Genomic DNA, 27447 nt, shown 5'->3' with positions numbered 1-27447 from the left:
TTCTGTATATTAGTGCACCATGTCTTGTCCTTGGGGACCGTGTCAGTTGGTTGGATCGGGGATTCAATTTCCCGGAGGATGGCAAAAAGTTCCTTGGTATTAGATTTGGCATTGGTAATTCTATCATTGAACCAGTGTATGTTCCAACGCTTTAATGCATTCAGGCGACTGGCAGAACCTGCAAATTCTGAGGTTCCTCTCAATATGTGCAAACCTCATCTGTAGGGAATATATTGTGGTTATGATTGGTTATTTATAACACGCTTAATACCCAGAGGTTTAGAAGCGCGGACCCTGGAATCGAACCTGTGTTGCTCCGTTTCGTCTTGCTTCCAAGGCAAGCGCGTTGCCCCTGAGCTATCCTCCAGAGAGGAACCTCAGAAATGTTCTCCAGAATGAGTTGGGAAATCTTGTAAGGTACCTAGATAGTATTAAGTGGATTTTCTCCACCAGCAAAATGCAAAAACAATTAAGCTGGTTCTCACTTCTGTCGGTCTACCACGCCACAGCTCTTTTGAAGGTGCCACCTGAGGGTAAGAAATGCTTTATTTGTATGGTCCCATGATCTTCCTGGACATGTTGTTCATAACTAGTTGAAGCTGATGGACACTCTTGTTTGGACGGACTAGGTAAATCCTATTTCAAAAGTCAGCTTTGGTTATTACCAGGGCTTGAGTTCGTTTTATTTTGTGATCATTATTAAGGAGGGTGTAAGGCCCTTTTTAACCGATAGTTTAAGTAGCCAAGCTTCCAATCCAGAAGCCATAAATCCCTTGATGAAAGGTTCCAGAATAGAGAAACAATCAAAGAAACTGTGGAACAGGAATTAAATTACAAACACAGTCTCCAGAGGTTACCCACAGAAGCTTAAGGAAAACTCCCACAAGGCCTTCATGAAGGATGCATAAGTTAGAAGGGTACCCAGTTCTCAGCAAAGAAACAGAGCAAAGCTCCAGAGGATGTGTCACTGTGGAGAGGAGGCTGAGCAGCGAAGCAAAGATAGATGTCGGATTAAAAGATTCACCAAATGCAGAAGTATATCCTTTGGTGAGTTGTCAGAACTCCCCATCCTTCTATGGGGGGGAAGGAAACCACCAGGCACTGGGCTTGTTCAGCCGCTACCCAATGTGCCTGGCAGAAGGTGGCTCAGGGATCCCGCCACTTGTATACACCAGCAGGAAATTGTTCCTTTATGAAAAGAATAACTGAAACTATAGAGTTGGAGGCTTTACCCATACATGTGTGATAGGGTGCCTCAAATAACACGTATAGAGAGAAACATTTCTATACATTAAGGCTCATACCCTCACCTGCTTAGCTAATACACCAAAAGACTTGAATGCTGCACTCACTAGGTGGTTCCTGGCCCTGCAGCCATACACCTTTTTTAAGTAGTTCACCAAAGGGTTCAAGAACAAAGCAATGTGGACTTTCCGAGTCAATTCCCCATTGAGAACAATATAGAAAGCATCACAGAATGAGAATGAGTGAGTTATATGAACTCCCCCTCCTTCTATACAGGGTTAGCAGCAAGCCACCAGGGACTGGGCTGGTCCAGCTACTACCCAATGTGCCTCCCAAAGTGTGGCTGAGGAGCAACCTCAGTGGCTATTTCCTTAAGAACCATGCTGAGGGTTCTTGGCTTATAAAACTACAGTTCCCAGGAATCCTAACTGAGGGTCTCCAACACTTCAATACATAGTTGCAGAGCGATGAATTCTGTGTACTTGCGGCATTCACAATCAACACAAAGAATATTTAATTATCTGCCTTATCTGAAAGGGAGCAAGACTGAGGAGAAGCACATACCTTGCTCTACAGCATCTACCGTGCCACAGCGTCTTCAGCACAACAGAGCATCAGTGGAATACAGCCGAACCACACTACAGAAAGTACAGAGTTCCAAGATGGCGCTACTTGCCACAAACGCTTTCAAAACCTTGCAGACCCATGCTAATCATGCATGAGAGTGATCAGGGAAATAACCAATCCAGTTTGAGAATTCAAATACGAATATTCCAAGGAAAGGACGTCTACTTGAAGGAGCATAAGGAACATTTGGAAATAGATACACAGACCAGGCTGAAAGTGGTAGAGGCCTGAAGACATTGGACTGAGAAAGTGACATTGACGTTTGGTAGACCTTGAAGGAATTGGAAAGCCTAAGCCTTGGGCAATCCACCCTCAACCCCACAGGAAGTAGAGGCAAGGCCCGGCCCGTGCAGGGGAGTGTCATAATATTGGCTGCCTGACAAGGACACTGATAAGGAAAGAGAAATAAAACTGTGGCCCTTGGCTAGAAAAGCCATCCCTGTAGTCGTGAAGTCTGCATTTGTGAAATGTGATCAACTCAAGGTGCAGGAGGCACCTGTTGTGAATCCTGAGAAAGCCATGGTCAAGGAGGAACTACACTTTGGAACATTTCTATTATTAGCTTAACGCAGCCTGGAAGCTGAGGGCTCAATAAGACTCGCTGTTGCTAGCCATGTGGTCCTTGCAGGGCAAATCGAAGCGTTCTGAAGCTTGTGGACAGAGCCGAAGTTGTTCATGGGGTTGAAGATAATGGTGACATTGTTTTTAGAGCACAGCTGTTACACTTTCTTTGCTCGTGTGAAGTCGGCCTCATTACACGGAAGGCGGTGAGCCATGGCGCTATTAGCGCCATGGCTCATGCCGGTAAAATACCGGCACCGCCTTGGCGGAAAGGGGATTTACCGCCCCATTCCAAGGTTGGTGGGGCGGTAAATCCCCCTTCCGCCATTGCCCATCCCCATTCCCATTTCTGCCCCATAGGGCTCTATGGGAATGGGGAAGGCGCTAATTACGGCACTGCAATTTTGTTTGCGGTGCCGTAATTAGCTCCGAGGTCCCTTAGCGGGTTGGTTTTTAACACCTGCAAAAAGCAGGCGTTAAATCCCCCAACCCGCAAAGGGACCTCGTAGTAAGGCGGTACTGGTTAACGGTCACCGTTACCATTAACGGTGGCCGTTAACCATTACCGCCTTCCGTGTAATGAGGCCCATTCACCCAGAAGGTAAACACGAAAATGGGATGATATTTAGTAATGCTTTTAGTCACCTGTGTCAGATAGTTCTACGGCTTCTCCACAACCTTTGCACACTCGCAATATCATTTATATTGCTTCATAGATTGTGTCAAATGTAGGTTCTGTGCATATGCTTTTATGTATTTGTGAGGTACATGATAAACACGTTGGCTGCAATGTCAATAACATTTTCCCGTACAGGAAATACACATTATTTCTGTACACTTTTTATCCCCGCAAAGTTTTTACATCCATCCGAGAGAGTCTGAGTGGTTGCCAGGTGACTTTTTTCTGGTTACATTTAATGTGTACATTGTAGTAATGCCCCATGTTGCTAGGACATCACTTCCCCTTTTCAGCAATCATTTCAAAATTAATCGGGAGTACATTGCTTGGTAAATGATGCAGACAAATATCGAAGTACCAACGTCATCAATGCAAACTATATGTACGTTTTCAAAAATCGACTCATCGCAAAGTCATGGCAATCACATGAAAACATTACAAATGGAGGGTTGGGGCATATGAGCACCCCATTTGAACAGCATTGACAGACCAAAAGCTATGTTGGAGCACAAGCTTAATATCACTCTTATGATAACCTCCTACATTTTTCTATATTGTAAATTGTTTAGATTTAGGGTTGGGCTTGGAGATCCACCAAACAGAAACATCTACTTGGGTTTCCGAAATGTCCAAAAAAATTCACGTGACTGCTTTTGACACTCATCTTTTCTCATACAAATTCAGTGAAACATTCACTGGATTTGTATTTTTATACAATTGGTGGAACTATTAGCCAATGCCCCTTTAAATTCCATTGGAACATTGCCCAGAGGACCCTATTACAATAGGGAAACAGACTTTTTAGAATGATTCTGATGTATAGTATTCAGAGCCTGGGCAGGGGAAGACAACATTGTCCCTGCTCAGCTTGTTGCCCCAGAGGAGGATTAAGGATGCAGCCATTTGTCCGTCACATTCAACTCTGGAGGCGGTCCGAATCAGTACACATGCTTCAATGTTACACACATTTCAATTTCAGAGTGAATGTTGTCAAAAATGAAATGAGCACCAGTGCCAGTGTACATTACGCACTAAGTGATTTAGTCATACAAACCTTTTAACGCTGAGATTTTGTCAAATGTAAAGATCTGCGTCATTCATATGTTCCCAAAATACTCTTTCATGCTATGCAAAGCAAGCAGCAACCCCCACTGATGCTATTTGATCCATTCTCCTTTTTCGTAGGGGTATTTCAAAAGATTACAATAGGAGTGTTTTAATTTACATTGTTACTCTAGGTTTTGCTAGCATACTTTGCTCAGTAAGACAAGTGTAACTTCGGTATTGAGGACTACAACATAGCTTGGAATAACTATTGTAAATTGAGTGAGTTTACAACTTTAGTACAATTTAATAAAATTCCTTTTATCTTATTATGTAATAGCTTCTTTTGCAAAAACAGCCTTTCCTTCCCATGCTCAAATATCTCTTTGGTTCCCCTAGTTGCCCGGATGTTAGCAAAGGCTGGGGTGCCGCTAGGAAATGGGCAACTGATTACGCAACTCTCTCCCACATAGAAAAAGAAGGGGAAATAATGACTTGAGCAATATTGTTTTGCAAAACCTTTAGTTGTTGGAATGGTTTGTTGGGGGCACCCTTTAAAAGGAATTATCATAATCCAGTTTGACTCCAACGATTGCCTTGGAGATAGTACTTAGAAGGACTTCTGATACAAACTGGCAAATCTGTTTCAATAAGCTGATAGTGCTGACCATAGAGCTGCCCTGGGCTAGGATAATCACTGAGAGTCAAATGGGACAATGAGAGTTTCGGGGGAGAGGGGCGGGGCAGAGTCAGGGCCATTTTGAGGGTTATTGAGGAACAGTTCACAGACACATTTGGGCCCCCACAAATCCAAGAAATTACAGGATTTGAGAACCTTTGTCCATGTGCCCACCTTCCTTTGTCTCAGTCGCAAGTCATTGCTTGACATGTTGCCCTGGCAGGGATCAAAATAAGCATGAGAACTCAGTTGATGTTGCCTGTCGCCCTTCCTCCGTACATGAATCAGAATAACACAATAGTGGCAGTTCAGGTGCAACATCTGCAGTCCACAATGAGGTTACTTGCCTACTAGCATTCGTGCATTACATATGTAACAATAGCCGCCACGAGGAAGGAATGCAGGCTGTTATATAGATGTAGAATGCGGATCAATAGTAGTATGAAAAAGGCACACATTCCCCAGCATAGACACAGAACCCAGATGAGCAGCCCCCTGGAATGTACTGTCTCGGGAGGATAGCTCAGGGGCAACACGCTCGTCTTGGAAGCAAGACGACACAGAGCAACACAGGTTTGTTCCCCGGGTCTGCGCTTAGAAACCTCTGGGTATTAAGCTCGTTATAAATAACCCATTACAATTACAATTACAGGTGCTCCACCATGGATACAGAAGACAGATTAGCAACCTCATCGAATCTACAGGTGCTCCACCATGGATACAGAAGACAGATTAGCAACCTCATCGAATCTACAGGTGCTCCACCATGGATACAGAAGACAGATTAGCAACCTCATCGAATCTACAGGTGCTCCACCATGGATACAGAAGACAGATTAGCAACCTCATCGAATCTACAGGTGCTCCACCAGGGATACAGAAGACAGATTAGCAACCTTATCGAATCTACAGGTGCTCCACCATGGATACAGAAGACAGATTAGCAACCTCATCGAATTTACAGGTGCTCCACCATGGATACAGAAGACAGATTAGCAACCTCATCGAATTTACAGGTGCTCCACCATGGATACAGAAGACAGATTAGCAACCTCATCGAATCTACAGGTGCTCCACCATGGATACAGAAGACAGATTAGCAACCTCATCGAATCTACAGGTGCTCCACCAGGGATACAGAAGACAGATTAGCAACCTTATCGAATCTACAGGTGCTCCACCATGGATACAGAAGACAGATTAGCAACCTCATCGAATCTACAGGTGCTCCACCATGGATACAGAAGACAGATTAGCAACCTCATCGAATCTACAGGTGCTCCACCATGGATACAGAAGACAGATTAGCAACCTCATCGAATCTACAGGTGCTCCACCAGGGATACAGAAGACAGATTAGCAACCTTATCGAATCTACAGGTGCTCCACCATGGATACAGAAGACAGATTAGCAACCTCATCGAATCTACAGGTGCTCCACCATGGATACAGAAGACAGATTAGCAACCTCATCGAATCTACAGGTGCTCCACCATGGATACAGAAGACATATTAGCAACCTCATCGAATCTACAGGTGCTCCACCATGGATACAGAAGACAGATTAGCAACCTCATCGAATCTACAGGTGCTCCACCAGGGATACAGAAGACAGATTAGCAACCTTATCGAATCTACAGGTGCTCCACCATGGATACAGAAGACAGATTAGCAACCTCATCGAATTTACAGGTGCTCCACCAAGCAGAAAGGAATGTGGACATGACATAGCATAGATTGAGGACATGGATTAGATGTTATCAAGAAGCTGCACAGAATGAGGTTAGAAATCGGGGAGTTTTTTTTAAAGTGTACCCTGAGAACTAAATCACTCTTAGGGAGTACACTTTTAAAGTATTTAGGGACTTGCAATTTTTCCAGGTTAGGCACCTTGAGATTAAATGAGTTATGCAAAATCTCAAACTTTGGGTCAAAGGTGAATGATTTGAGCCCAATGTTCAATTTTTGGCACTTATCAACATGGTTTCCTCATTCTTGTCATATGGAAAGTTGACATTATTTGTGAATGTTTGACTTTGAAGAATACAGCGAATACCCTGTTTTGTAGGGCTGAGCCCGAATGCACGGAAATCACATGGTAATCATGACAATATATATATTTTTAAACCGTAACATGTTATGCAAAAGGAGCATGATTGTCACTTTATTTTCTCCATCATAAATGGAAATGTACAAGTACCAGAATCATAACGAATGTGAACCTAAAAAATCTCTATGTTTTAATACTGTATTTGTATTGATTATATTTGTATGTATTGACGGACCAGGTGTTTCAATCAGAAACACTTACAATAGAACCATATTTGTTCCAATCCAACATCAGGTTCCATACAGGGACTGTGCAAAGCACCTGGCACACGGTTATCTTTGGGGGCTCATATTTTCTAGGGTCCAATATATAAGGAAACTAGGTTCAGGGTAATCAGGAAAGAGGAGTGATGAGGCAGAAATTTATGGGTGCTAATTCTTGACTCAGGGGCCCGAGCTGTAGTGAAGATTTGAAGGAATACGTGGTACTGGAGTTTTTGAGGTGTGGTAACATGTTCTGCTGACAGGAGCAAGGGGAGAAAAGAAATTAATGTGTGAGGTTCTGCAGGGCGGTGGTGCAACAGAGAGATCAAGGAGGGTGTTAGAGTGTAGGTTGCATGGAGTGGAATAGCAGAGAGACAGTACGAGCCAGGGAAGGGGATGCAAAGCCATGCACCGAGTTGAAGACAAGCAGTAGGAATTTGAAGAGAAACTGGTTCCTCATAGAGAGCCAACTGGCATGGATTCAGGGATGGAAACTGGGAGAGAAGTGCGGGATATTGTAGACGGTGAGTGAGGTGTTTGTAGACGGTGAGTGAGGTGATTGTAGAGGGTGAGTGAGGTGATTGTAGACGGTGAGTGAGGTGATTGTAGAGGGTGAGTGAGGTGATTGTAGACGGTGAGTGAGGTGATTGCAGAGGAGCAGTTGTATACATCTGCAGGATATCCCACCCCCCTACCTCCTCTGTATTGGAGACATGAGATTGTGTCGTGTCTGACACCAGCCATAATACCAATACCGCAGCAAGTGTTTGAAAGAAGATACTCATTGAGACATCCCTACCGAATGTACCCTCGATAATTTACAGGAGGAGAACCCTGAAGGAGTATAAGGAGAAGCTGGACGGGTGAACTGATGGCGTCATAAAAAAGTATGCACAGCGTCTTGAGACACTGGCTTAAGATGATGTATGGACCCTAGAGGGCTAATGGTGAAGTAAAGGATCAAGTGAACTCTCAAGTATAAAAGAAAAAGATTATATGTGCACAATGTGCTGTAGAAAACAACCGTTCAATAAATGTACAGACGCTGAAACGCAAGCTAGATTAAGTCACAATAGAAGCTAGCTATGAGTAGTGAATAGAATACAGGTGAAGCCGCCATTGAACAGAAACTGGAGATTGGTATCATACATTTAGTAAGCCAGAACCCATGAAGCAGGAATGGAAAACTGTGTCGCAGCAAGAATAATGGGCTCATGAAGCTGCATGGCGAAGCTGCCTGGCCTGGAGTCAAGATTCAAGAAGCAAGGTCCGTTATCTATTCTGAAGAAGGACGAGTATACAGAGGTGAACCTTCTCACATTAAGGTGCAAGAAAGAACACAAAGGATGCCAAACCTTAATTCATTTAAAACTTTTAAAAGCTGCAAAATGGACCAAATCGTGGTCTCCTGTCACGTGAGCCAAGGATGGAAATACAGCTTGAACTTAAGGTTCCAGACACAATAGCGAGTGCCCTCACTCCCGTGCATTATCAAAGACAAGGATACTCTGTGAAGGCCATTGGCGGTGAGAGATGCTGGGCTAATTGGGTGGTGAGGTAGTTTCATGTCTTATCTTCCTGCACCTGGGTCTGAGCTTACGTGCTGCCAGATGAACGGAATGATCCAGACATAGCACAAGCGTGCCAACCAATTATATCAGTCCATATAACGAAGGACCTTACAGTTTTAAAACCAATGGGAAACTGTGTATCTGATGTTTCTGAAATTACATGTTTTTAGAGGTAGGCATAAGTTGTCCACCTGATAACAGGCAGCCAATAACAATCCTAGCTCCTGTAGAAATATATACTTAGATGTTTCCCTTATCCAATCCTGACCCTTGATAGGTTTTTCATTACTGCCACATAGTATGACATCACTCTGACACACTATCTAGTATAAGGACTGTATTTTGTGTGGAGATCATTGAGAGACTGAGCGTATGTCCGTTGATATTTGTTGTAATCTCCCTGTTTTAGATAATTGTCAATAAAACAGTACTTTGCCATCTTCCTGAGTTGGTTCTGTTATTTGGACTCAGAATTACTCTGGTGTAATCCCATCCATTCCATATGCACATTCCTAAGAACCTTAAGCTCATGATCTTCAGTATTTTCTCAAGTGGTGGTCCGGGGTCGAGGAAGAGGCCAAGAAAGAGGTTGGCACAGTAGTGAAGGCAGCTGAGCCCAGTGCTATTTTGAGGGTTTTGGGAGGATGGTAGATGAGGAGAGGGTGGATCTTCTCAATATTACACAGGTTAACCCTTGACATGGTAGAGGCACTTTGAACAAAGTGCTGTAGGTGATATTGCTATCCATAAGGACCCCCAGACTGTGAGCTTTTGGGGAGAGGGGAGGTCAAGATAGGCGAAAATGAAAGAGTTGAGAGAAGGCGAGGGGGTATTGGAGGCAAGGAGGTGGATTGCTTCAGTCTTGGAAGATTGTGGTAAGGCTGACCAGTGGCACATGCGAACAAAACAGCTTTATTACTAGGTTGTATGTGTGTAGGGGTTGGATGAACATCTATACGTTCTAGGGGAAAAACTAAACACAGAAGGGATTGACCTAAAGTAGCCAGTGCACAGGGCATGTCAACAGAAGGCGGGGGCTTCTGAAAGGTGTCCAACACCATAGCTGGTTCTAGTTCAATCCATACAATTTTGAACCTATTTTTATGCATCCTTCTCACTCCTGAGACAACCTACAAAATAAAGTCTCAAAATCGATGGCCAACGTAAAGTCTCAAAATCTAATCTTAACAAGTCTTAAACCTCCCAGCTACAACAAACTAATAACACAAATGTTCCAAGGTTCTGGCCAAAAGAAAAGGTTCACAATTCTAGTCTTCAAGGTCCAAACCTTATCTAATACAACAAAGCAGAAGCTTTACTCAAAGAAGGCTCTTGTGGGAGTTACTCTCAGTCTGGTCTTATCGTCTGTCTCTATGTTTTCCCCTTGCATCTCAAGGCCTCTCCCAAGTTTCAGGCTTCATAGTCGTCACTCCTTCAGTCTTTTCCTCGGTCTTGCAACAATCACCTGAAGGCTTTTTAAGTCAGTAGTTTTCTCAGTGTTTGCAGGAGGTCCCTTAAGACCTTTGGTTTTGCATGTTTCACAACAGGCCACCCCCATATCTCCTGTTTGTCTGGATTCTCAACAGGATGCTCCCAGATTTAGCGGTTCTCAGTAGTCACAACTCTGACCTTGACCTTCTCGGGATTCACAAGCTGCCTGTACCCTAACTTAGCTTCATGAGGATTCACAATAGGTTTCTCCTATGGATGCTCTCTCAGAATTCAGATAATCAGTAATAGGAATTTCTCCCATCTGATTATGGCCCTACGGAGGCAGCATATATTACGTCACCCTCATCCCACAGGTCAGATCCTTCTCCCTTTTACCTTAGGGCCAACCATTTATAGCCTCCAATATGAGCCTTCCTAATCCTTCGAGGTGTGTAAGGTGTCTTCTAAGCACCATGGTCAGATTCTCCTTGCAGGGCCTTCAGGCCTGAACCCCTTCCAGTCTAGATTCTCCAGGTTTCCTCCAGATTATCACATCTTTCTTCCAAGCATTTCTCCTTTCCTGGTTGCTTGATTCAGGAAGTTCTCCTTTTGTGTCAAGGAAACATGAGTGTGCATGTCTGCCTTCCCTCTATCAGTGAGATTTCCCAGTACCTTGTATATTGCCTTACCAGGTGCACAGTTTCTAATCTTCTTCCTGATGGGTTATTCCTAATCTTAGTTTAAAATCTCATATCTGATTGGTTATTTCCTGTCTATTCCTTAAACTCCCTCATTATGCTGTTATTGGTGTAGTTTTCAGATTGGATAACTACCTGAAAGTCTTTATTACCACTAATGAGGCCCCACAAGATTCCAAAGGAGTTCATGGCATACAGCACCATCTTTGAATGTCCATCAGAGAGTGGTTTTGCACTGCTCTGAAGTCCCTCTGCTCTGGCAATGATTGTGCCTGGTGGAAGCGCTGGAGTTCAGAGTATGTGAGCTTTCTCTTGCTTCCTTTACTTCAGGTAAAGTTAGAATTCTCTTTCCCTTGGTTTTGCAGAATTCCTGTTGTCCAGAATGACCTGACTGTGACTCAGGTCCTAGAGCTATGGATGCACATTCCCTGCATCTTGGGAGGTATAGTTCTGCAGCCCAAAGTCCCTCAAGTGGCACATCATGGTAAACTACCACATCGCTGAGTGGCTGCAAGTCAACAGGATCCCTCCTCATCCAACCTGTGGGAGACACATTGGGTAGCAGCTGGATCAGCTGAATCCTAGGTCCTCAGTCCTAGGTGGCACGCTCCCCCATACATGAGGATGGTGAAGTCAGACAGCTCATTACTGGAAATGAGCATTAGCCAACAAAGTATTATACTTTGGGGGATTACTGAGAGGCCAGCAGAAATGCATGCAGAGTCATCAGCAGTAAGAGCAGGGACGGAGAAGTTGTCCAAGGGGGTAGGTGTTGAAGAGTAAGGAGCCAAGGACAGTGTAGAGAGGTGTACCAGCCCCAGTTCCGGTGTGACAGATGTGAACGGTGCATAGCGCTACTGGCGTCTTCCCCGCACACCAGTACGTATTAGCATACTTGATCGAAAAACATTTGACCTTTTCGATTTGACCACATGTTTGGGATTGTTTGTTCAGTCAAATTTAATTAAATAAATATATGGGGAGGGGTAAGGGAATAGGTTAAGGTTGGGGGAAGCGAGGGCGTGTTGCGGGGGGTGTCCCACCACATTTTTGACCAACAAAAGACCCACAAAAATTAGGTCAAATTGGAAAAGGTTAAATATTTTTGATCAAGTAGACCTAAACCCACCAGTATACTGCCAAGGTGACAGGCGCCACTGACTGAGGCAGACCCACAGAACATAACCAGATGACATCACCAAAGCAAAGAACCTGCAGGCAATGGGGCAACTAAATTAGTTGTAATCATGAAGAGGCGACATTGCTGAACACACACACACACACACACACACGTTAGACATGAAGCACACATGCATTCCTGCACAAAGCTACACAGACACTTAAGCCAAACTGCTTTTAGACACGAAGAACACGCTTACAATCACTAAGATACAGATCACATACACCCTATCTCTCTTATACGGTAATGCAAATCACACAAGAATAGATATAACTGCTCACTTGATGCAGAATGCAACTAAACTTGTGGCAATGTAAACCAAGATGGAAGACGCAGCCATGTTAGATGAATGGGAGCCATCGAGAAGCCTTAACACTGTAGGGATAAAGATTCTGTCTTGCTGATCCAACGATAAAGAGCCAAGCCTGGACAGCTCAGACAGCAAGTGCACAGGTCATCATGAGAAGGCAGGTGTGAGCCAGCATTGGAAAAATACAAACAATAAGAAAATCCCATGAAAGAGACACAACTGTATCTGAATAAGCATGGAAACAAATGTTGCAGAACTGTCAGGTTCTCATCAGCTTACACCTGACGCAGAGGAGGAAACAGTCTGAACAAGTTCCCAGAGGTCAAGGGAGGTATTAACTTCTATAGTAAAACCAGCTAAAATCCTCACAAATTACCAAGCACGATAGTCAAAAATATGGTTGATACACACGTGACTTGCAGGGGCAGTGAATGCCTATTCCGAGACTCATATTCCCATCCATTTCATTGGGACAAAAGATACAATACAGTATGAAGTTGAAAGCTATAATGTCCTTGCTTGTGGCCAGGGGAGTCAGAGAATGGTAACCTTATTGGGACAAGGCGGGACCCAGAGGCCCTTCTCACCACCCCCATTCTGCACATTTGCTGGTAACTTTCCAAGGCACCAAGGCAGAGAAAGCCTCCACTGACCAATCCCTAACCGCGTCTAACGCTGCTCACACTCTGTTTCAGCAGCCACTCACAACACACAAGCATGACATGATTTCACTTGCAACATCTTTTGTTTTAATATATCCTTTTATTGTTTCATAAGCACAAAAACCAAACAAGAACAAAAACAAAGAACCATACAGCCATTCACTTCCTTGAACGTTGTCATCTTGTCTGACGAGAGCATTACATCTCCGAAGTACAACATATAAAATCAAGTCACAACATGGTACACATACCCTTTGCAAGTATATCAAGTTATCCCTTTCAGTTCCCCTTTTCCCACTTGCCACATATTTTCGTGGCTTTAATTGGACAGCCCCGCACTTGCAACATCTTGTAGGTGGTTCCAGGCAGAGCTGCCCGATATGGCCAGACAAATTAGATCATCCATCCTGTATAGAATACATATATGGCCATACTATTCACCCAATCCCATTTCATCTGATGTTTTAGAAATGTATCTCTCATTTGTGACATCACAGTCACTTAAAACCGATTGACAAGCTTGTAACCAGTTGAGCGCATTGGAAATCCTGAGATGCCCATATTGATCCCTGTTTTGTGAGATCTCATTATTAAAGCAGTGGTTTTATCACATGTCTGAACTTCTCTGTTTCTTGGCCGTTGGGATTTCCCCTGAACCAGACCGCTTACACTGATGATGGGGGCTTTCAACCCCCACTGTCACAGGTGTCCCCCTTTCTCATCTGTTTTCGTTGTCTGATGACTTCTTTAGGAGGAGTCTTCTTTCGTATGGTTCGGTCTTATACAAGCGCGCTCGGCTGACCTCGGCTTCCAGTGTTCTTTCGGCTTCGATGTCCGGGATCAAGGGAAAACTCCAGGAAATGCAGAAAAAGGATATGAAGGCCGCGGAAGCGGGGCAGGGGTTCCCCGGGAAGGGCTGGTTGAGAAGGAGGGAAGGTAGATTGGAAGAAGAGGTTCCAGGAACCAGGAAACAACAGAATAATACAAGGGAGAGTACGGAGCACACATCCGGTCACAGCTAACAGCAGCGTTGAGACGCGCGGGCCGCAGGGGTGTGGCCTCTTTATAGAGTACGCTGCGTAGAACGTGAAGACTGGTGAGCAGGGTTCTAATCTTGCAGCTATGTTGGTAGTATTATGGAGTGTAATCCCTGACGTGTCAGGGACCAGGAGGCCCAGAAAGGGCGAGTTCGATGGTTCATGACAGCATGCCTCCTCCGAAGACCCGTCCCGCTGGGTTTGCCCGGGTGTATGAGATGGAACCTTCTGAGTAACCTGGGGGTATTTAAGTTTGAGATAGGTTCCCAAGTGCGTTCACTGGGGGGATATCCTTTCCATTCCACCAGGTACTGGAGTTGGCCACGTCTATATATGGAATCACAAATTCTGGAGACCTCATACTCCAGTTGGCATTGACGAGTACTGGGTTAGGCCGGAGGCAATTTCGAGAGGTCTGGACGTATGGCTTTATTAAGGATGTATGAAAGACTGGGTGGATTTTCTTCCAGGAGTCTGGTAATTTGAGTCAAAAGGCCACTGGGTTGATGATTTCCTTTATAGGGAAAGGCCCATAATACCGGGGAGCCAATTTATTTGGTTGTAGATTCCGTGGCAGTAGCTTTGAGGATAGCCATACTTTATCCCCTATTGTGTAGGAAGGGCTCAGTCTTCTTTTAGAGTCCGCATACAGCTTGGTCTGGGTCCTGGCCTTCTCTAAATGTTCTTTGGCCTCTCTTTGTACATTAATGAGTGTTTCAATCCAGGAGTCGACTGTGGGAACTGATGTAGGATGTGGAAGGACAGAAGGTAGAGCCGAAGGGTGGAATCCTTGGCTACAGAAAAAAGGGCTGGTCTTAACGGCCGAGTGATCCGAATTATTATAAGCGATTTCAGCCACTGGTATTAAAAGGGACCAATCGTCCTGACCTTGGTAGTGAAGCAACAGAGATATTGTTCCAAGGTTTGGTTAACACGCTCTGTAGCTCCGTTGGTTTGGGGATGATAACCTGAGGAGAGGGCATGTTGAATTCCTAGTATGCGGCAAAGGTGTTTCCAGAACTGAGAAATGTATTGAGGCCCTCTGTCCGATATGATCTTGGAAGGGAGTCCATGTAGTCGGAATATGTGTTCCAGGAAAATTCCAGCAAGTTCTGACGAGGATGGCAGTTTATACAGGGGTGTAAAATGAGCCATATGAGTGAACAAGTCAATGGTGACCATGATGGTTGTGGATCCCCAGGAAGGTGGTAACTCCACAGTGAAATCTGTAGCTATGAATTCCCAAGGCCTTGCTGGTAGTGGAGGTTGATGTAGTAGACCCGCCGGTCTTTTGTTGTCGTGTTTGTTTTGATTACAGACAGAGTATGCCTGAACGTACAGTTGTACGTCAGCTTTCATTCCGGGCCACCAAAATTGCCTTTGTATTAGTCGAAGGGTATTGGTAATACCACGATGTCCGGAGTAAAGGGTATTGTGACAGAGATTTATTATCCTTTGTTGTAGTTTTTGTGTTAGAATGACCAAGGCGTTATCTTTGAACAAGTATCCATGTTTAGTCTTCAAACTCCACTGGTTCTTGCTCGAGATGTCTTTCCAGAGCTCAGAGGATTGAGTTTGCATGCAAACTTCATCTAGGAGACTGATTGCCTGAACTACAAATATTGTATGGGGAAACATCTTTGGAAATGTTCGGTCTTCAGAGGGTTCATAGTCAGGACGCCGAGACAGGGCATCAGTGATTATATTTTGTGTTCCAGGAACATGGTGAATCTGGAACTGGTATTGGGCAAAGAAGAAGGCCCAATGGGCCTGACGGCTGTTCCTGCATTCCAGGGCCTGTAATACTTGGAAATTTTGATGGTCCGTGCAAACCTGGACAGGATGTTTAGCTCCTAGAAGTAAATGACGCCACTCGGTGAAGGCTTGGCGGATGGCTAGAAGTTCCTTTTCTAAAACCGAGTAATGAGTTTCACTGGGGGTCAATGTCCGTGAAAGATAGGCAATAGGATGTTCCAGTCCGTCATCGAGTTCCTGTTTCAAAACTGCTCCGATGGCATAGTTAGAGGCGTCTGTTTCCACTAGGAAGGGTCGATTTATATCAGGTTGTGCCAGGATAGGGGCTTGTGTAAACTCTGTTTTCAAGTGTTGGAAGGCCTTCTCCTGGACTGATGTCCAATGAAATGGAGTATCTTTCTTCAACAAGGCAATAATCGGTTAAACAATCTCGGAGAAGGATGGCATGAACTTCCGATAGAAATTAGCTAGGCCCAGGAAAGACTGGATCTGTTTTACGGTGGTCGGAGTTGGCCAGGATAGTATGGCCTTAACCTTGGATTGATCCATTCCTATGCCGTCTGGGCTAAGGACAAATCCTAGATAGTGAACAGTGGAAACATGAAAAAGGTGCTTCTCGGGTTTTGCTAGGCGCTTGTGTTCACGAAGCCGTTGTAATACTGCCTTAACATGTCCTTCATGCTTGAGAGGATCCTTAGAGAATATCAAAATATCGTCCAGGTAGACGATGATGAAAAGAAACAGCATATCCAAAAACACCCGCTGTGGATGCGTTGAAGCATTGGATGCTCTGGCGATCTTCCAACGCTTGTTGGAAGATCGCCAGAGCATTAGCGAGTCCAAAGGGCATGACCAAGTATTCATAATGACCAAAGGGAGTTCTGAAGGCTGTCTTCCATTCGTCTCCTTCCCTAATACGTATCAGATGGTAGGCACCCCTGAGATCCAATTTGGTGAATATTACGGCTCCTCTTGCGGCTTCCAGGATATCTGAGATCAAGGGTAATGGATAACGATCTTTAAGGGTGCACTGATTTAGACCTCGATAATCAAGACAAGGGGCCTCATTACGACCCAGGCGGTAAGTTACCGCCTGGGTCGTACCTTTACCACCATGGCGTAAACTACGTTTACGCCATGGTGGTTGGCGGATTTACCGCCCCATTCCGAGGTGAGTGGGGCGGTAAGTCCCCATTAACCCATTTACCCTTCCCCATTCCCATTTTTGCCCCATAGGGCATAATGGGAGTGGGGAAGGCGTTAATTACGCCACCGTAAATTACGGTGGCGTAATTAACAACAAGGTCCCTTAGCGCCATGGATTTTAACACCTGCGCAGGTGTTAAAACCTCCATGGCGCTAAGGGACCTCGGAATCAGGCGGTAAGGGTCGGCGCTGTTTACGCCGCCGTAAACCCCTTACCGCCTGGGTACTAATGAGGCCCAAGGTCTGAGCTCCTTGGTGTCTTTCTTAGGAACAAAAAATAGTGAAGCTCCGGCTGGAGACTTGGATGGGCGTATGCTGCCGTTTTCTAGTATCTAGGTATTCACGCAGGGCCTTTTTCTCGGGTTCAGAAAGAATAAACATCCTTCCAAAGGGAATCACAGCTGAAAGTTCGGTTTCAATAGCACAGTCTTCCGGTCTATGGGGTGGTAAGGCTTGGACAATAGCAGAAGAGAACACATCGACGTATTCCTGGTAGGCTTTAGGAACCTGGACGATGTTGGAGACCGTAAGAGGACATTGCTGGGTTGTTGAACGTTCTTCCGATGGTGTCGGGGAAAGATCCAGGAGTAGACAATGAGACATGGAAAATTCAGAACCTAGGAACAGGGAACCTGCTGTCCAATTGAAGTATGGATTGTGTTTTGTAGCCAGGGCATTCCCAATACCATTGGGTAATGGGCAGATTTTATGATGTCAAACTTTATCTTCTCTGGATGATGGTTTATGGCAAGCTCGATTTCCTTGGTCTGAAGGGTTATAGGTCCAGAAGAGAGGGGTCTCCCATCAATTGCTTCTATGGGTTGCAAGGTGTTCCGGGATTCATAGGGAATATGATGTTTAAGGACCCATTCTTGATCTATGAATATTCCCATGGCCCCACAGTCCACTAATGCCAGAATGGGGTAGGTTTCCTTCTTGGATTGCGATAGAAAGGCCTGTAAAATTACCAGAGAGTTTTGTCCAGGAGAGTTCAAGGATGGTATAGATGTGGAGCCTACATCCCTCTCCCGAAACTGAGCTCCATCTAGGATCAGGAGCTGGCGTTTCCCGAACTGATGACTTCTTTAGGAGGAGTCTTCTTTCGTATGGTTCGGGTCTTATACAACCCTGCTCGGCCATCCTCGGCTTCCAGTGTTCGTTCAGCTTCGATGTCCGGGATCAAGGGAAAACTCCAGGAAATTCAGAAAAAGGATATGGAGCACGTGGAGGCGGTGCAGGGGTTCCGGGAAGGGCTGGATAAGAAGGAGGGAAGGTAGATTGGAAGAAGGGGTTCCAGGAACCAGGAAACAACAGAATAATACAAGGGAGAGTATGGAGCACACGTCCGGTCACAGCTAACAGCAGCGTTGAGACATGCGGGGCCGTGGGGATGTGGCCTATTTATAGAGTACTCTGCGTAGAACGTGAAGACTGGTGAGCAGCGTTCTGAGCCTGCAGCCATGTTGGTAGTATTATGGAGTGTAATCCCCGACGTGTCAGGGACGAGGAGGCCCAGAAAGGGCGAGTTTGATGGTTCATGACACCCTCCAGATCAACAGTGCCTTTGAACACTGAAATCGAGAGGGGTTGGGTCGGAGATCGAGAAAGAATGGTCAGAGTGGTGGCCGGACACCCACTCAATAGTATGTCCTGAATTTCAAGGTCAGCAAGGACGCAAAGGGAAGAGGAGTGGAACAATGTATACTAATCAAATAAGCAGACCTTAAAATAAGCTCACTGGGAGCCTATGACATGAAGTCAACACTCTCCAGAATGAGGCCTCTTCCAATCAATAGACTTCATGAAAAGAAAGGAGCAGGCAATGGGCTAAAGAATGTCACCATAACTTGAGAAGGAAAAATGATTCACTAGAGACAGCACGGAACTATACAGTGAGATACGATGATATATCTACGATTTCAATATTGCCCTATGGCAAAGACTTATTATGAGCCTCAACACTTTGGTTCCACTGCCTCCAATTTGGCTACCTAATCACCTTTCCAGGCTAACGCATGATGTGCTTCATTGCGGGGTGGCAAGCATGTTGCCATGCTGGACCCTGCTCCAAAGTTCAGACAAACCTCATTTGGAGGGTCCAAACTCTGGACCTGCAGCACACTGATGTATATTTTATTTTTTCTAAGGAGCACTTTCTCGCTCTGGCCCATTGGTTTGAGGGACATCAAGGACTACCAAAAGTGGGCATACTCAAGTCTAGCGTGCTCAAGAAATTGCAAATAAGATCAGGACAAACTAATAGAATCACTAAAATAAACAAAAGGAACCTACATTCCACATGACCAACTAGAGACACTGTGCTTTTACCCTCAAGTCAACCCTACTATTCCCAACAGGAAGTACCCTGGTGTATGAATGATGGGAATAGACCTAAGATTGGAATTGTAACAGAAAACTATTTCTTGTATTATACTGCAATTATTTAATTTGTTTTACAGCATAACCCAGAGATCCTTGATGAAGCGCTTTAGCGGGAATGTTTGTCGGTTTTGTTTCTCTATTTTTTTTTCTTTTGAGCAGCGACTGCCAAAAATGCAAGTATATTTCACTTTTTTTTCTTTCCACCAACAGTTTCCCAAAAAATGAAGTATATTTAGGTTTGTTTATTAAAACCGTAAATCAACTGCTGTATCTGCATTCTTGATAAGTGCGTAGACTTGTGTACATAATGAAATCGGAGTAATTACACGCTCACGTCTACTGGTCAACATAGTTCATTTAGTCCATTCTAATCAAAAAGCACTGAGCTAGATGCAAAGAGATCCCAAGGGGATGTGTTTTGGGTGGGAAGTGGCAGGCTGTGGGTTTGGAATGGGCACATGGACAAGCTTGGAAATGGGCAGTACATAACCTGTACGCTAGGTAAATAGCCAAGTACCCAGCAGCTGTAGGTCCCTTCTGACATCTTATCCCTCTCTCCTACCTTAACTTCCCATTACAATAGTTTCTGCTTATAGAGCTCACATCAAAACCCCAAAAAAAGCATTGGCAATGCCAACAGTGTGGGCTTTTGGGTAGTCATTGGAACTGCACTTGCCAGGCACTGCTATAGTGGTATTAACTGACCAATGATGGTAGCAGGTGCAAAATGGTGTGAATACCTGGGCATCAAATAGCAGTGCCTGGCAAATGCCTAATACGTATACACAAGCCAAAACTGTTGGCTTTGCCAATGATTGTTTTAAACAGGACTTCAGTGAAGGATATGCAGAGTGCTTATAAATTGATCGCCTAAAGCCAACCTGGTTAAGACATTTTTATTACATTAGGAGCGGGTTTACAACTCAAATGAAGTCAATAATTCTCAGAAGACTGCCATGAAAATACACTGGCAGTCACTTGGAGTGCAAAGGTTGATGGTAAGGCTTGAGTGCAGCTAGCGCAAAGAGTTCCCATGAGGAGGTGTTTTGAGTGAGCCGGGGCAGGAACTTGGTGGAAATGACCAGAGGGACTCACATGGCCTTGGGCTGTCAACGGTGGGCAAATAACCAAAGAACCAAACAGCACCTACAATCTGTGTGCCCTTCCTCATATGCCATTTCTTCCTATCTGTACCCTAATGCCATAGTTTCATCTTGTAGGTGTCGCAAGGAACACCTAAAAGCCCAAACTAATGATCCCCACCTTTGAATGTGCTATGCCGTTGTTAATTTGCAATGCCTGCATCACAGCGGGTCTCACGTTAATCTGTGAACAATTTAGAGAAGAGTTGAACTTCTCTTGAGAGGTTGCTGGACCAGCCTTGCCATTGATTTGTAAAGAGATATGATGACACCAGAGAGTAGGGCTCTAGCGGCGGACTAGATTGGGTCTAGGGTCGTTATTTACAATGTTTCTTGAGCAGATCTTACTACAAACTTGGCTGGTGTTGGATAAGGTCATTCAGTTTAGTAAAATTGGGGCATAACTTGATTGCATCCAGAGGGGCGTCACAAGCCTCATTAAGAGACTGAGGATAATGTAGGAAATCTAAGAGGGAGTGCCCTACCTCTTGCAGGGGTCTGCAACCTTTGGCTCTCCAGATGTTTTGGACTACAATTCTCATCGGCGCAAGTCAGCATATTCAATGGTGGGGGATCATGGGAGTTGTAGTCCAAAACATCTGAAGAGCCACAAGTTGCAGACCCGTGGCTTAGAGAATGGAAGCAGAAGACCCAGCGTGCCGTTCAGCTGGATATGCAAGACTGATCAGTGTCAGATCCGTTAACTGTGCATGTAAGTAGGATCGCCTGCAGCGTTTCTCCTCTGCCTGCACCAAGGACATGAACTGGCACAAGCATAACATCGTAACATTATAGCATACAAACTAAGAATTTGGAAATCAAACTGATGTACCACATGCTTGCATTGTACGCACCTGCCAATACAAAAAGATGGGTTCCGGGTTCGCCTTGCTTGATGATATAATTGCCTTCTTGGAAGTTCTTTTGGTACATGCATTCCACCATGTCTTTAATTTGTTGGGTATCCAATCTCTTCAGAAACTGGTTCTTGTTGAGGGCATCTGCAATTAGTTTCTTTTCACTGCCATCAATGACAAGAAATTGTTTAGTCTCTTGTACTGAACGCTTGACTCTCATTGCTCACCTCATTGAAGTTCAATCATAGATCAGGCTCAGCATAAACTGGTGTGTTGGACTGATAGTGTTGTCCGATCAACTTTCCTATCAATCGAGCTCTATTAGGGGATTTATGCCAATAAAACAGATACAAAACACAATTTAAATACAACAACGTGAAAGATTAAAAAAGTCAAATCTTAAAACATATGAGTAGAGCAACAGGGCCAGTAAAATAATGAATCCATAAATAAACTCCAATTTGAGGATGTCCACAAGTAAGTAACAATCAAATGCTCCATTGTGAATTGTAAGGTGGCACAAGCAGCACCGCAGGGACCGGCGCTGATAACATCAGGGCAATGGCTTTGAGGGTTGTATCGGTCAATGATCGAAGTGTATGAAAAGAAGTAGTGGAACTATGTTCCCTGCTGGCCTGGCCCCGCTCCCCACAAACCCCATTGCTGTGCCCCCCTCCCTCGCACAATCCAAACCCCCAAACAAACACACCTGCTATTCATGGGAATGTTCAGTGCCCTGCACTGAAGTGCAAGCTTCAACTTCTTCCTACACTTTTATTTTAAAACTAAACCCTTCCAGAACGGTTTCTTTTTTAAATAAAAGTATAGGAACAGTGAAACTTAAAAATAAAAAGTATAGGAGCACCGCTCCGGACCGCTCCCACTCACTTTGACCTCTGGTATGGGTCCTTTTAGAAGCAGATCATTCTCAGCTGGTACGATAAATGGCAGAAGAAATGGAAATGGATTGCCGTCTCTGCTTTACTTAGCAAAGTGGAACACAGTACCTCGGGATCCTCCTTTCCTTCCTAGTGACCCCTCAAAAGTGAATTGATCAGGCCAGAGCCAACCTTGAAGAGGAACCTAGATTTCTTGCTACGAATCAAGACGTGTACCTCTCAGGACTTCGGCCAATGTTAACGGTAAGTAATCAAGACATGTCTGGTTTCTAGAGCAATGTCGAAGGAACCTGAGCATCAGCCTGGCTTCAGAGCAGCCAGAGGCACGCAAACTGCTCTCCTGGACACCACTGAAGACTTGGTGTCAAATCTCGATTCCAACTGTCCATCCATCCTGATCCTTCTGGATCTTTAATCTGCTTTCGATACAGTCAATCAGGCCACCCTTACAAATTGGCTCTGTGACAACCATGGCATCACAGGCCTGGCACTGGACTGGTTGACCTCCTTCCTCTCCGACTGACCTTCCCTGGTTCAACTGGGCCCTTTCTCTCTCCTATAACACTCTCCACCTGCGGCATCTCTCAAGGCTCTATCCTCTCACCGTGGCTCTTCAACATCTACCTTGACCCACTGGCCCACCCGATCTCCTCCTTGTTTCCTCACAACCAGTGTTATGCAGATGATACACACCTCTCCTTCAAGCTTCCCTCTACTGCTTCCTTCTCCTCCTCTCTCATCCCTGACTGTCTGACTGCTATTCAGGCATGGTGTGCTGCCAACAATCTACAGAGGAGGTCCCTAATGTAAACTGCACTCCAGTCGCCGAGTTTGAAGTACCAGGAACTTTCACACCGAGATATGTGACGTACGATGAGCAAATAAATCAGCAGAGAGCCGCGTTAGGGCTCTGCCCAGTGCCCATCAGAAGAGCAATACCTATTGAAGTGCCAATAACCAGACAACCATGGACAGTAAGGTATCCATTGAGACAACCATACCAGCAAATGACACGAAATGAAGATTGCTTAAACACTGTCCCAGAAGAAGCTCAAAAGACCTTAACTGAAGACGAATGGTGACGTCGCAAGGGCCCGGACAGACTCACAGATGAACGAAACGACAACCAAAAGATAACACACAAAGACGAAATGTCATGAATAAGGATGTAATGAACTTAAAAGAAGAGACGATGTTGAAACAGATAGAAACGTAAACTGTAAAGCAGGATGAAAATATTCAACCAGCTAACGCCTATACATATGCTTGCAACACAAGAAGCTAAGAACACAGTGCGGCTTACTATGCTTAGTAGAAGACTGAAGCGGCAAGCGCCAAATATATATATACCTCAACGAAGCACATTATATAAGTGCGAGACCACTTTATACAAAAGCAGAATTAACCCAGGTTACTAGAGGTCAAACAGGCCAGGATTCGTATTCCAGCTAAAACAAGAAGAAAGACGTCAGAATCGAAACTCAGCATGGAGCAGGCCGTGCCTGGGAAATCGAGGTGAAACCAAGAAGGGAAGGCGGATAGTAACTTTGGAGAATTGAAACTTAAGAGCAGAGCAGCCTGCCCCGTGAAGGTCGAGATAAGGAGGCCCAGGCAGGTGGCGGTCGAAAATGAGAATTAAATGCACAAATAGAAGGAAAACTAAGCAGATTCACGGTGTGCTAACACGTGACCAGCCAAGAGCGAAGAGCTATCAACGTCTGATGTCACCCAAAGCAGAAGATACCATAACTTTTCCTGACAAGAAGCTACAGTTTCAAGGCCAACCACAACCAACTAATTGACACATAGCGTTAAAGTACTGATTGATGGAAGGAAGGCTGGGTGAATCTTGGGGCATCCTGTATCTGAGTGTCCATTCTGCATGCTGCTAATTAAAGTGGAGATTTATGCTTGGGGTTGTAGCCAACCCAAACACAGTGGACCAAATAATCTTGGGTCCTATATAGCTAGTAGAACCAATGAGACGTTGTACTTTTAGTGATGTTAACATGAGTAATGTTAGAGGGAAGGGCGTAGACGCCCACCCTATAAGAGTTATCCAATCCTCACACTCTGTTACCATATATACATATAGCACCTATACTTAAGTTACCTTTTCCAACGAATAGAATTGTATGACAAACTTATGAGTGTTACACGTCAATGATGATGAATTTTGGGTATAACTGTTACTGTTTGAATGAAGATCGTTGGGAGTTGAAGCGAGACGGGCCATCGCACCATTGTTGATCTCCATGTTTCCCCGTGTTTTTTGTACTGGTCATTAAACGGACTCCCCTTTGCCAAACCACTGAGTTGTCCTTATTGATTGGTGTTGGAGTAAGAAACCTGCACCCCCACCACCTCAAGGTGCAGCTATCTCTTCTTAAAGTATTCAAGGGCGAGCTCTGATTCTATGGGCCAGTCAGGGGTCATTTGCACTCGATTAGAAATATTGCCTTGATGCCAGTAAGACTGAGATCCTTCTCATTGGAATCCCAGCTCCTTTCTTTCCTCCTACCCTCTAGCCACCCTCTATGGGTCCCCTCCCCTCACCGTCTTGTGAGGCAAAAACCCTTGGTGTCATCTTTGACTCCGCTCTCTTATTCTCTCCTCAAATCGCAGACCTTGCCAAGGATGCACACTATCGGTTTCACCTCCTCAGAGGCATTCTCCCTTTCCTCACCTTGCCCCAGAAACTCAATGTCTCCAGAGCTCTGGTTCTCTCTAGGCTGGACTACTCCAACAGCATCTTCGTCAATCTTACTCTTTCCCCCCTACACCCCCTTCAACTAATCCACAATAGGACTGCAAGTGTTATCCTTGGGCCTTAAACCCAAGAAATGCATCTCTCTAGCCCTAAAATCTCTCCACTGGCTGCAAGGATCAAGTTCAAGACTCTCTGCATCATCCTCAAGGCTTTCTGCGTACTGGGACGCCGCTACATTCAACTCTCTCTCCCTAAATACCTCCCTGCTAGAGCGCTTCAGTCATCTAGCTCCAACTCTCTGCAGATCAGACGCTTTTCTAAGCAGAGAGTGGGGGGTAGATCTCTCTCTTCTGCAGGAGCCTCTATCTGGAACAGTCTCCCTGCTCCTCTCAGGCTTGAGCCGGATCTCCTTATGTTCCAGTAGCTCCTCAAGACCCTCCTTTTCTCTTCTTCCTTCTCTCTCCCTTTGCCCTGCGAACATCCCCGTCTGCCGCATTGACTGGCTGCCTGGTTCCCTCTGACTTCTACAGGACACTCACCCCCTGATCCCCATTCAATCCCTGGCCCTTGCGCACCTGGCCTCCCCTTAGCACTTGCCTAGCCCCTGAGGCCCTCGTCCCCCCTCGTCCAGCCCCACTTTCACTTGCACTCTCCCCTCCCTGTCCTGCACTTCCCTTCCCACCGTAGCACTATGTATTTCACGCAGACCGGCACCCCCACACCCCTCTCCCTTACTGCACTTGCATGATCCGAATGACACAAGGCCTAATAGGACCGCTTTTGTTATCTTTCTCCCTTGTCCCCCCTTTCCCCTTTTTTGTGTAGGTGCTTTATAAATATCCAATAAATAACATAAATAAATCAATATTTGCTTCTTCGTCTTAGGAATGGCATCTCTAGGCAGGGCCTCCAAGAGCATCCATTGGGCGGTTTGACGGATGGCTGCTGGTCCTCTTACTGAACATATTACATGTGGGAAACACGACAGGGTTTATTAAATAAGCACGCTCAGTATCAGAATGACGCTACATGTTGTGGGCATAGCTCCTCTGTCACCCTCCAGATGCGTCGGCCTACAATTCCTATGATGCATTGACTATGTTTAATGGAGTGTATGGGAAAAGTGGGCCAATAACACCTGGATGATGACAAACTGACTGATCTGGATTTAATCAAGTCCATGCAAAAAAGGACAAACATACTTGATCCTTAGCAGTTAAGGAGTTAAGGCACTTGGCTCTGATTGGTAAACACATCCAGGGAAATGCCTCTGCAGGTTTTCTCCAATCCCTGCCATTTCCATCAGGTTTCCACTGGAAGAGCTTTGCAGGGGGCAGGCAGTGGCCCCTGCATGCCTGCACGGTCCATCAGGTGAAACTGATAGGGTCCCGGCCCACATCTGATTCTGATGCACCTGGAGATGAAAGGCCTTAAATATATCATAATAATAATTTTAATACGGATAATAATGATCATTTTAATAATAATAATTGAATACTTATGGATTTCAGCCTGCTTTATACAAATTCAAAAGCTGGCGGAGTCCATAGGTAATCATTGGAATGACTGCTCTTTGTACACAGTGGCATTCATTATTGGTCAATAGAAGCCCGGATTGTGACAACAGCAAAAACAAAGAAGGATGCAGGGGCACTTATTTGTATTTGTATTCATTTATGTTTTATATAGCACCTTAAGCCAAGGCGCTGTACAGAGAACCGGGAACAGTACAATACAATTAATAAGCAAAACATAATAAGAAAACAATCAATCAAGCATGTCGAAAAAGGTCAGTCTTCAAAGACTTACGGAATAAAGAATAGACCAGATTGAGCACAAGGGGGCGAGGTGACACTAACAGAAATTGAGAGGAGGAACGGAGAGGACGAGAAGGGGTATAGGAAGATATCAGAACAGAGAGATAGTCATGAGCAAGACCAGGGAGGCATTTGAAGATGAGGCACAGGAAATTAAATTTAAGTTGAGAGTGAAAAGATAACCAGCCAACAGTAGCAAGAGAGGAAGAGATAGACTCTCGAAAAGGAAGGAGTGAAAGAAGGTGAATAGAAGAGATAAAAACAGATTTGAGAGGGGCAAGAAGAGAAATTAGGAGCCCAAAGAGGGCAGAGGAACAGTAGAAGATCGGCCTGCGCCTGTGAGTGACTTGAAAGACACTCTTCAGTATGCAGCTGCCCCCAGAGTTTGGGTGTTAGATCAGGGAATTGGATTTTGGGGCTCACGATATTATGTCATTTTAAAAAGGGTAAAACTGGATTTCTCAATATTCCTTCCTGATAATGTTTTCAATATAAAACGCTCATTCTCCTAGGTCCTGGCCTTTCTCTGAGACTCCAGAAAAGGCGAAGACAGCCTCTGGATTTCTAAAGGCAGAAGACACATGCAATCCAAGACAGGCTTAAGAAGAATGCGGAGCAGGGTCCTTCTGAGACATAGGATTA

General features: G+C 44.9%; 1 protein-coding gene across 3 annotated transcripts in view; it reads right to left on the bottom strand.

Moving 5' to 3' along the window:
- Positions 1–27447, bottom strand: part of PRKG2 (protein kinase cGMP-dependent 2) — a 710215-nt gene that overhangs the window by 544301 nt on the left and 138467 nt on the right. For all 3 annotated transcript variants that reach the window (XM_069626564.1, XM_069626566.1, XM_069626565.1), the window contains exon 2: positions 21377–21543. In XM_069626564.1, the coding sequence (XP_069482665.1) occupies positions 21377–21543 (167 nt within the window). The remainder of the gene's footprint in view (positions 1–21376; positions 21544–27447) is intronic.

This window comes from Ambystoma mexicanum, chromosome 6p (genome assembly GCF_040938575.1).
Source record: "Ambystoma mexicanum isolate Mex_15411 chromosome 6p, UKY_AmexF1_1, whole genome shotgun sequence".
In the NCBI taxonomy this organism is placed as follows: domain Eukaryota; kingdom Metazoa; phylum Chordata; class Amphibia; order Caudata; family Ambystomatidae; genus Ambystoma; species Ambystoma mexicanum.
Note: the sequence above shows the minus strand (reverse complement) of the source record. Positions and strands in the feature narration are given on the sequence as shown.